The sequence below is a fragment of the Temnothorax nylanderi genome, unplaced genomic scaffold, assembly GCF_030848795.1.
Source record: "Temnothorax nylanderi isolate EJ_2023f unplaced genomic scaffold, tnyl_v1.0 TNYL_tig0039_pilon, whole genome shotgun sequence".
NCBI classification, from domain to species: domain Eukaryota; kingdom Metazoa; phylum Arthropoda; class Insecta; order Hymenoptera; family Formicidae; genus Temnothorax; species Temnothorax nylanderi.
In genome coordinates, this window is record NW_027249101.1 from 930,074 (window position 1) to 942,094 (window position 12,021).

General features: G+C 41.9%; 1 protein-coding gene across 2 annotated transcripts; it reads left to right on the forward strand.

Moving 5' to 3' along the window:
- Positions 1 to 1,088: 1,088 nt before the first annotated feature.
- Positions 1,089 to 9,283, forward strand: LOC139771439 (uncharacterized). Of its 2 annotated transcripts, none has more exons than XM_071704194.1 (8): positions 1,089 to 1,544; positions 2,264 to 2,754; positions 3,026 to 3,205; positions 3,290 to 3,424; positions 3,746 to 3,993; positions 5,602 to 6,387; positions 6,798 to 7,097; positions 7,232 to 9,283. In XM_071704194.1, the coding sequence occupies exons 1-8, from the start codon at positions 1,346 to 1,348 to the stop codon at positions 7,365 to 7,367; spliced, it is 2,475 nt and encodes an 824-aa protein (XP_071560295.1). In that variant the 5' UTR covers positions 1,089 to 1,345; the 3' UTR covers positions 7,368 to 9,283. The 2 variants fall into 2 exon arrangements, with proteins under 2 accessions (XP_071560295.1, XP_071560296.1); XM_071704195.1 differs by lacking the exon at positions 1,089 to 1,544 and adding an exon at positions 1,621 to 1,926.
- The last annotated feature ends 2,738 nt before the right edge of the window (positions 9,284 to 12,021 follow it).

Here is a 12,021-nt window from a genome sequence, read left to right on the forward strand (position 1 = left end):
GAAGATGTCGGCAACTTGGCGCGATACTATGCGAGTCGAGCGGATTCGATGGTTAGTAAAAAGACGCGCAGTGTTGGCCAATCAAAGATACGCTATTGAAATTAAATATCGCACGCGCAGTACGGTATCGAATTCGTAAATCTCGCGAAAGTAAAACTGCATTATTAACACTTTGCACGACGAAGAATCGTGACTGCCGGGCGCTAATTTACGCGACGCGAGATATATTATACGAGATTATTTTTCACGCACGGGCGATGTATCAAGGCGTTCCGTTACTCGAATCACTCGACGCGACAATATATCACTCAGCCCTCTTTTTTCTTACGGAGAGAATCGGAGATAAATCACACACGACAATTCCGGCACAGCGTTCAAAGCACGACACGAGATAAATGAACGCTACATTCGAGTCCAGACACATATGGCGAGACGAGCACTACGATTATCGCCCGCGAATATCACATTAATCACAACGAAACCGAAAATCGTTCACAACTGCCGTACATACCTCCGCCTCGCGACGTACCTCGACGCTTCGAGGGATTCGAGTGATTCGCGCACATTCGTTCCGACAAACACTTGATACACTTGCACATTATTGACCACGTACGGCACGCCGTGTACTCGCGTAGTCGATTATTCCCGCGACTCGCGGAACGAGAAGCAGGAATGCGAAACGAGCGCGTTCCGAAAAGTACGGCACAAGCACGGCGACAGACGGCGCGGAGCACGAATAACACTTCATACCTGTGCAAAATTCATCGAAGAACGATAGCCGAGTGACTGCCGCAGGTAACGATACTTCGAGCGTTGACGGGAACAAGTGGCAAAGCCGTTCACTGGCAAGAACAATCGGCCGCGCGGCGACTTTGAACGTAAGCTGCTTCTGACTTCAACGGTCGCGCCTAGTATGGCGTCTGGTATGCCGCGCCGCCGCGGCCGTTCGCCGCCGGCTCGGGGCGGCCGAACGTGATTGGCCGGATTCGGGGGCTCGACTCGCGAGCCAATCGCGTTCGACGTCTCGCCCGATTGTGCGGCGGCGGCGACGGCGGCTCGGCGCGCTCCGAGCGCGCAAGCGCAAGTAATACGCGACAGTCGTCGACACTTTGTACCCTCTTGCTGCCAAAAAGGGGCAGCGCGTGAAGAGAGTGATGCGAAAATTGTCAAATATCGGGCGCATGACGGCGGTGTGGCGAGCCCGGTGAGAGCCCTGGCCGTTGGTGGTGTGTGGCGTACGTAAGAAACAAACCGGAACAAACATAAATAAAAAAAGGGAGGAGAAACCAAAACAAACACGTAGCCGCGTTAGGAGCGCCGAGGAGTCACGGCGTGCACGGGCGCTATGTCGAGCACCCTGGAGAAGAAGATCATGAATCTGGAGGAGCGGCTGCGGGCGGAGAACGAGTCGCGGGACCGGGACAGGCAGGTCGGCGCCGAGGTCGGCGGCCCGGGCATGGGCCTGCACTCCTCATCGTCGTCGTCGTCGTCGTCGGCGACCGTGGGCCCCGCGTCCAGCCCCGCGCTCCGCAGACCCCGGCAACGTAAGCAGCCCGCTCTAATGCGCGCAAAGATCCCCGCGAGTCCACCCTGGATCCTTCCCTTTTCCCGGATTGATACGATCCACCCCGCCGGCCGATGCGTTGTCCGCGTTCGCGCGCGTGTACAGGTTATGTTGACCGTCGCACTGTTGATCGATCCCCACTGTTGATCTCGCGATTTAAAGACCCGCGGAAGCGATTCGGCAGGATCTCGCTTCTTCGTCCGCCTCCTTTTCATCGCCTATCATTTGATTACGTCGAGCGTGGTTCGCTCGCTGTTTGATTTACTCATTTTTTGTTGAACCACTTTTAGATCCGTATACCATAAACCGTTTATTATTGTAATTGAATTCTGATATTGAATCAAAAAATTCAGAGATTACTGGTAAGTGGCGCAGGATATAACATTATTATAGCTCGATGTTAAATATATAGTAATATATGTATAAGATTAATAGCTGAATTTAAATTGAGAAACTATTCAATAATATATGAATTTATTAACTGAATCTATAAGTTTGATGTTAAATTTTTGAAGAAATAACTGAAATACCACTTTTCAACATTGATATTAAGATTACTTCTGGTTATTAAAGTTAATGTAGAGTTATTTATAATATAATGCTGAATTATAAGGAAGTTTATGTTTGATTATAAAGAAATAAATATATGATGGAAAGAACAGAGTAATGTATTAAAATGTATTACACATCTCTTTACAGTTGGGGATATGGGTACCCCGACACGACCCAGAAGACAGCTAGATCTGCCAGTGTCGCAGATAACGCCACCAAAGATGCACGACAGTGAAGTCGAGTTAAAGCTGCAGGAAATCATGAAGATGAACGGCATTCTAAACATCAATGGTCAAAGGTATCAGACAGAGATGAAAGATCTGGAGCATCTAGGCGAACTCGGTAACGGCACTTGTGGACACGTTGTCAAAATGAGGCATAAACCGAGCGGCGTGGTAATCGCTGTGAAGCAGATGCGACGCTCTGGGAATGCGGAGGAGAATAAGAGGATAATTATGGATCTCGACGTTGTGCTCAAGTCGCACGACTGTCCGTACATTGTGCAGTGCCTGGGTTGTTTCATAACCGAATCCGATGTTTGGATTTGCATGGAACTGATGGCGACGTGCCTAGATAAACTATTGAAGCGTAGCAGGCAAGCGATACCGGAGGATTTTTTAGGGAAAGTTACAGTAGCAGTAAGTTTCTTTATGCTTTCGTTTATTAAGTGTTTTGTCACGAAATTTCCAAAATTTCTATATTTAAAAGTCTTGGAAAAATTATAGTAAAAGAGAAGATATACGTTTGAAAAGAAGATAATTTTACTGTATTATTATTTTCAAAGTTAAGATACCATTCTGTGATTTTTTTCCCCTTAAAATTTGAAATGTAATATTTTGGATCGTTTTTATAATAATTTTAAAACTATTGTGGAAAGACGAATTTACATTATACATTCTTTCTCTTTAGACAGTAAAAGCGTTGTCGTACCTGAAAGAGAAGCATGGTGTAATTCATAGAGACGTGAAACCTAGTAATATATTACTGGATGAGACGGGAGGGGTGAAACTCTGTGATTTCGGAATTTCTGGCAGACTGGTCGACAGCAAAGCGAAGACGAGAAGCGCGGGATGCGCGGCGTACATGGCTGTGAGTAGATGTGTATCACAATCTAGAAGAATGTTCAAATTTCTTAAATAATGGAATAACTATTTGTTTTGTTTCTTTGTGCAGCCTGAAAGGATAGATCCACCAGATCCTACTAAGCCAGATTATGATATAAGGGCGGATGTATGGAGTTTGGGCATTACTCTAGTGGAACTAGCTACGGGAGTATTTCCTTATCGAGACTGCAAGACTGATTTTGAGGTAAAATTTCCATTGGAAATTTATTTCAGTTTCTTTGTTATCTTCGTGTGGACGTAGTTGTACAGAAAGAAATTAATTTTTAGATTTTTTTGTTATAAGATGTACTAAATATGTGTAGTACTTATGTATTGAAATAAACTGCATATTAGAAAGTAATCCTTTTGCTTTTAGCTTTTGCTTTCTCAGTGTGGAACTTTATTTTTAATATAGCTGTATCTTTTGAAAAAACTATTTTGGAGTGGCTTGATTTCTTTATATATAACCACATCTATCTACTTATATCGTTTCTATACTTATTTTATTATTCTACTCACATTACAGGTACTGAGCAGAGTAGTACAAGACGATCCTCCGTCTCTTCCGGCGGATGCGCTCTTCTCCAAGGAGTTTAGGAGTTTCGTCAGCTGCTGCCTCACGAAGAACTACAAGCACCGGCCAAAGTACCACAAGCTCATGGAACATGCCTTTATTCGCAAGTACGAAGTTTTACAGGACGGCGAGACAAATTTCGCCCTGACAAACTCCGGCTGTCAATGGTTCGGCAAGATCATACGGCAGTTAGAACCAAGGTGGGAACCAAGGTCTGATTGCTGTTCGCTGTACGCTTTTTTTAGATTAGACGTAATATTTAGGATGTTTAATATTGTGATAGGAAAGACAGGATAATGATATAATCATTAAAAACGCTAGCGTGATAGCGAGATCGCGAACTTTTAAACATGGCATGAGATTTCTGACTAATAAAGATACTGATCTCTGGTTTGGTTATCTATATATATTTTTTTTATCTTTTGGCAATAACCAGGTTTAATCGCGTTTTACGAGCGATTTTTATAAAGACTTCATAAAGACTTTATGCACTTAACATATTCACAATCAGTGAGTTTTGGACCGAAGCGTTTTGCGAATTGGCCTGTCGTTGGATGTTAACGATTGTACGAGGTGTCTTGGAATTATGGCGTCTTTGACTTTTAGCCAACGGATTCTTTCTCGTTGATTGCTTGTTGACTTTTCGAACTAAAGAATGATCAATTTGAGAATTTGTCGAAAAAATTACGGCCGAAAGAAAGACGCGACATACTCCTGGAACATCCGGTATATATTTATCTCTGATACTGCTTTGCAAAAAAAAACTGACATTTATAGTTCCTTCTTTCGAATTAAAAGTTTGCGTGCGTGTTGAATTGTGTTGCAGCGTTGAGCTTGAGGGAGGCAGCGCGGCGTAGCATCCTCCCTCTCCTTTATTCCTTTCTCCTTTCCTACTTCCGCTCCTTCCCGGACAAACTGCCTAAAAATCCCCGAAAGAAAACTTTTTTAAAAAAGTGAAAAAAAGAAAAGATAGACTACTCCCCGCTACTCAGAGTATCCAAAAATCTGCCCAATTTTCATTTCGAGTTGTTTGGTTTGTGCACGCGCCTGTTACACACCCCACCTTTCAACCCCTACTCACGGTAAGCATTGTTTTTTTATTTATTTCAATATATTTTCGTTTCTTTCTTTTCGCCTACTTTTGTTGCGTTTAGTGTAGCGACTCGCCCACTCCGTCGCAATGCACGCATAATTTTTCCCTGTGCACATGCCATTTTTCTTTTCTTTTTTTGCAGATTGATTTCGTGAAATAAATTTTTGAATCTGCTATTGCAGATCGGGGACGAAATTGCTGCAGCGAAATTAATGTAAGCGTGATAAAGAGGATTATGGATCGTGTAGATATTCTAATCATGGAAATTTTAATTGTATTGTTAATTTCCTTTCTTAATTTTGTCAACAAAATTTTTATACATCCTAGGATTTCTCGTCATTTTTATGCAAAGTTTTCGCCGTGAGCAGCTCGTTCCATGACTTACACGACAATGCGAAAGATCTTGATTTTGCAGCATAATCCTCCAGAAGTTACCGGCACGGTTTAGAGATCTAATATATCTCTCTTAAAAGAAAATTTCTTCTGTCCTCATCTGCATTTTGCATGCTATAACAATTAACGATTAACGTTCTGCTCTAACTTTCATTAACTCTTCTAGACTGAGGTTTTTTGCAGAGTCATCACGGTACGATTATGGGATGATAATGGTACACACATATATGCATATCGAGTCAGATCGCATTTTCATGTTGAAGGGAAATCACCGTATTTATAAATTTATCCTTGAGAAAATTTCATTTGGATGGCAATTTAGTTCCAGATTGCCAGGAGGTCAGCAGCAGCGAGTTTCGGGTCATGTGTCTCTGAAGCAGACAGCCCATCTTCGGGCGCAATCCGAGATGCCAGCCTTCCTGAGAAGCAACGTCAATAGCATCAAAGAGCCACCGAATTCCGGCTTTCTGCCGTTCCATCAGCGTTCCAATAGCGAGAACGGCGCGAACTACGTGCCCTATAGTCCGTACGCTCTTCGTCGGAAGGAGATCGCTCGACCGTTCTCGCCGCCGATGTCCAAGGACGCGGATCAGTCGGAGCCGAACCTGCCACCGCGACCTTTCTCACCCTACCGGCAGCAGAGCATGGTCACGAGGCACGATTACAATTCTTCGAATCGCTGCTCGACAACGAACGGTCAAGGTAGACAGGAGACGACGACAACGACCACGACGACGACGACGACGGCGGCGAGACCGTTCTCTCCTTACAGGACTCAGGACACCACCTTGGACAGCAATGGTCGGCCGTATTCCCCGTATCGCAGTAGCCGTTATGAGGAACACGACGGTGGCAACAAGGCGGACCGATGGCAGGGAGGCGTCTCGAGATCACTGAGTCCTTTCACCAGAGATTATTCGCCCTGGCGACGTGAGAATGTCGATCCACCCGTCATTCAGCCGCCACCTGCCACGTATGATAACAGCGGCCGTTACTCACCGTTTCTACAGCATAGACTTGCGCAACCACCGTCACAGCAGCCCGCGACACTCCAAACCTATCCGCAGACGCAGAACATCTACGGTAGCCCAATGATCAGCCGCAAGAGGTAATTGAAAGACTTAAATTGGTTCACCTGTATTAAAATGCATTGTTATTTAGAACTTAACACTTACCAAAGTATAATGTGTAAACTACTTTACAATTTTTATTTCTTTCATTTGCAAAAATATTTGTTGATTGACTATATATATAAAATAAATACTCTATACTTAATCTTACATCCTTCGTTCATTCTTTCATCTGTTTATTTAATTTTTAGTCTAACCAATTGTATTCTTTATTATCTTTTAATGTAAAAGTTCATCTTTTAATCACCTTTATTTAATTTATTTTATAATTTAGTAGATATGCATAGGTTACCGCATTTAACAAATAATACCACATATGTTTACTTTTTGTATCACAATTCACAAAGAATTTTGTCATAAAGCATCAGGTTTTATCATTTTGTATCAGGTTTCCTTCGGAACCACCGCCGCAGGGATCCCATGGCTCCTCTAGTCCACAGTTATTAATCTCCCGTTTCGCGCATCAACTGAAACAGGAGTCACCGCCGTCGTCGTTGGTGATGCCACCGCAGCAGATCGTTGGCTCGAAGGAGTCCGCGAAGAAACGCTTCGCGTCCTACGTACGCCTCAGGCTCGGCAGTGAGCGCGCTCCTTCGCCAGAACCACCGCCGAGACTGAGTCGCGGCGAGTCTCCGCTTGCCCTCAGGAGGAACTTAATCGAGCAGGCGTCTCCTTCCTTTCCACGAAGGTGTGCATCTTCCAAGGAAATAATTCCTTGTATAATTATGAATTATATAGTCATTAATTATAAAATCATTAATCGTTCTTTAATGACACCAAAAGAGAATGTGTAATATGAGAGATGATTTGGGCTTCTTCTAGGTACGTCTCGCCTTCTCCGCCCCAGCCGCCGCCTAGGAGATTGTCGGAAAGCAATTCCGTGCCTGGTAGCCCGCAACACGTGCGAGCTCGTCTACGCTATACGCCTGAACCTCAGAGAAGACCTCCGCCACCATAACCCACCGCTACAATCATTAAGCCTTATTATTATTCCTTATTGGTGCCATATGTGACTACGGACACCCGGATGGCGATCACGTGCACCATGGAGTAGTGAGGTGCATCGTTATCCGGTAACGGTTGCGCGCACAGAGCGAGTCACGGAACGTGTAGACGTATATACACGACGTGTTCTCGAACGTTTATAAACCAAATGAAAAACATGAAGAGGAAACGGAGAAGCGTGTTCTTAATACTCGAGCCGTCGCGAACTCGAAGTTGTACGCGAGTCGAAGAGTTAGTACTGGAACGTCGATTTAGCGTGCGAAACGGCTGAAATCGCCGGAAATAATATTTCATCTTGATTTGACATTTTCACGCATTTAGATTCGCGGACACTTCGAACGCGAGAATTGCCTTAAGAGACACGAGGACTTATACTAGCGAGTGTGAATATTTCAGATCTCTGAAAGTTTCTGAGTACTTCAGGTTTCTGATCGAAGAATATTTTCGGAATTTCTTATTGATGTTAGGACATAGGGAAGAGTGAAACGTCTTTTTCGAGTTTAGAACGCTTCACACGCTAAAGCCGTAAACGTAAACTTCTGCACGGTCGAGTAGCTTAGCTAAATCGCGCCGACCGCCTCGGTTTGATTGATCCTGGCGCGCGAATGCTTGGAATGAATTATTTTCTACAAGATACCGTAGGAAGGAGAGTAAATAATTGCATAGATAAATCCTCAAAAGAACGATTAAATAGTTTCGGTACAAATTCTCGCCGAGCTCTTTGCCTTGACTGTTCTAAGTGGAAGGAAATAATCGATTAAAACTAGGATTAATGTTGTAAAACCGAGCATGCGATCGGCACCCCAAGGCCCGCGTGCATGCGTTTTACGTACGCGAGGGGGTTGTTCGCGCGACGTTTGCACGGCTTTTCTTCGCCGCCGCGAGATGCGAATTGATCTACCTTCGTCAATAATTCTCTTCTCGAGGTGTATTTATCGATAGTACGCGATGAGAATATCGATGCTCAACTTTTTATATCGTTTGCGTATTAAAAAAAAAAAGGTACAGTGACGGAGGAATGCGGCATTAATCGCGATGCACCGCGATGTTTTTTCTAATCAGCCTCGACAACACAATACATACATATTTATGTATATTATATATGTAAGTGTATATATACATATATACATGTATATGTATATATACACGCTCGTAAAAGAATGTACCTTACGAAAAAATATACTTGGCGCGAGACGCTACCGCGTCTCTCGATACATACGCAAAAGAAGTATATATGGTATCGTGAAAAATGCGTAAACCGTTCCTATCGCTCTTCGTTTACGCTTCTTTCTGTCAATCTTGAGAACTTTGTCAAGGGAAAGGAGAGACACGCAATAAAAGCGCAACGAAACTCGCTCTCTTCTCTCGGACGGCCTTGCGGTACCTCTGCGACTCGAATTGCAGTCTCACAGTGACATCTTTTCCACGATTTACTATTAATATTAATGACTTTATTATTGAAGCAACTTAAAGTTAAATACGAGAGCGAGTCGTAAGTTTACGAGTGCGTAATCCAATATCGATAGTCCAACCGAGAGGGATATTATCGTCTACACTTTTCTTCGCGACAAGAAAAGGGGAGGAAAAATAAGAAAAACGGAAGCACAATAATGTCGCGGTAGCACGTCTCGTAGAGTCCTACGGGGGGGGGGGGGGCAAATGTATATTACTCAATCAGCAGGGCGTGCACGGCGTCACTCACACACCAAACACACACACTACACATACACACGGTTTTAGAATGTTGTAATTATTATTTTTAATTAACATTTAATCCCTAACTACGTTCAAGTCTACACTCGTAATCACCTTTGTCGTTTATTTGACAAAAGGATCTGTTGCAATGTAAATAAACTTATATTTATACGAGTTATCGCGCATCTCTTTTCCCATTTCCTCCTTCGCCACTCCATCCTCTGAATTCTCGCTTTAAAAGTATGTCGCTACTATTTTTGGGTCATGCTTTTGTCATTTTCAATTGAATTGGTGCGTTCTACTATATTCGTCGTTCGTCATTCGGAATAACAAAAGAATTGCGCAAGTCATTCGTGCAGCCGTCTTCACTGATTACGATGAAACGTATAATAGTATAAAAATGCAATCTCTCTGACCTTTCTGCATTTTCATTTATATTCAATCGATTGGAAAATATCGAGTAATATTGAAAGAAACATATACTCCGTCTTAATTTAGTTTGATAGACCACATTACTTCGTTGCTGCGCAAATAACTAATTATAATATATACCAGATAGCATAATAAACTATATAATGTGGAAGAGATAAGAATTTCATCGTGACATATGGTTTAATTCTTATCAAAGCATCGATTAAATCTCGAAGAAAACTTGCGTCCTTTCGAGGTTAATTTTTTTTGCAGCACATGATTTATTATCGTGTACGTTTGCGTACACGTCCTAATCGATATTTGCAATTGAAAAATATTAAACCTTTTTTGTGTGCATTGGAGAAAAAAATATATTTCTCCTACATTAAATTTAACAATACATTATTATCGTTGTTACGCTCTCTCTGATTACCGGACACACATAGATAAGAATTCACCGTGACATACTTTTAATTCTTATCAACAAAATAAATTCCTTCCTTTTTTTAAGAAGAATAAAGACGAATACAAAAGAGTATATTAGCGAGACAAATTCAGAAATATTTATATCTCGATCCTGCGTTGAAAATTAGGTATTCCTATAACTTTATGAAACAAATCTCTCTGTCTTGGTTTTATTTTTTACGAAATTATAATGTATAACAATATGACTACCTAGTTTAGTCTGTAAGTATGATATTACCCAGACAAAAACGTCTCTTAGACGTTTTTTAGGCGTCTTTTAGCCTATCTTTTCGTTAGACGTCTTATGTCCTCGCTTTTGGACATGTGTGCTGTCTGACGGGTATCTAATATATAATATAACACGATACATATAATTTATTTATCATAATTTGTAATTATAATACTATAGTATACAGGTATACATATATATATATATATATATATATATATATATATATATATATATATAGTCCGAGCGATTTCTGAATCAAATCTCCTGTCTGTAGGTCATTTAGGGCCAGTTTCACCAACGTCGATTAACTGTAAACTCACTCTTCATCTCTTTCTAAGGCCCAGTTTCACAAGTGTCGGTTAACTTTTAACCTTAGATTAACTCACTCTTCGTCTTTTTCTAAGGGGGACGTTAGAAGGAGACCAAGAGTGAGTTAATCTAAGATTAAAAGTTAACCGACACTTGTGAAACTGGCCCTTGGGCCCTTGGGCCAGTTTCACAAGTGTCGGTTAACTTTTAATCTTAGATTAACTCACTCTTGGTCTCCTTCTAACGTCCCCCTTAGAAAAAGACGAAGAGTGAGTTAATCTAAGGTTAAAAGTTAACCGACACTTGTGAAACTGGGCCTAACTGTCCCCCTTATGTCGATTTCTACCAATGTAGATTAACTTCTAATCTCGGTTTAACTTACTTTTTATCTTTTTCTAACTTTTAGAACTAGGAAAAGATGACAGGTAAGTTAAACCAAGATCAAAATTAACCTGCGTTGATAGAAATGGACATTAGAAAGAGACGAAGAGTGAGTTTAATCGAAGGTTACAGTTAATCGGAGATGGTGAAACCGGCCCCTAATCTAGCATTATTTTACGGTTCAGTATTACGCAACAGTAAATCTTTGTTAAGCCTTTGATTTCCCGATACAAGCCCTTTATTTAAGGGAAAGAAGAGGTCCTGCTCGGGAGAGATGCCACATAAGATGCTTTCCATTTACATCAAAACTCAGATAATTCTCACTTGTGACGTCATTCTGTCTTTGTTATTCATTAATTGCCAAAAAGGATAGAATGACGTCACAAGTGAGAATTATCTGAGTTTTGATGTAAATGGAAAGTACCTATATTCTTTCCTTCCTCCTTCGGTCTACATGTCTACAATATATATGAACGGCATTCCCACGCCGTCAGCGCCGGCGTATTCAGTTCGGAGCGTATATTTTTATCATATCATGCCACGTAATCTCTAAGCAGGTCTTTTTTCGCTGACGGCTCATGCGCATTGAACGCTAATGGATTTTCCAGCTTTACGCCCCGCCATGTTAAGATCGCGCTAATTTGCATTCTCTTATATACGAGAGAGAGCCGATCGAACTTTGCGTCGGCCGTTTCACGGCCGAACTTTGTAACGCCACGTTACACCGTTACATGATGATTTATCGTGCGCGGGTATTCCTCGGAAAAAAGTCGCGTCGCTCGACTATTAATAGATAAACATATAACGTTGAGATTACAAAAATAAAGAGGAGAAGCAATAAGGTGTGAAAGTCTTTCGAGTCGAGATTGACATTTTGATACGTAAATATTTCCATGTACACTCTACCGGCAGGAATGCCTGGACATAATACATATACATATACATGTACATATATGTCATATACATATCAAAATGTCCAGGCATTCCTGTCGGTCAGTGTACAGTCGTGGAGCTAAATAAAATTCTCTCGATCTCGAGAACGAAAGAGATAATTCAGGATCCTGAATCTCTCAAAAATATTACACATATACACTTTTATGGCTCATTCGCCTAG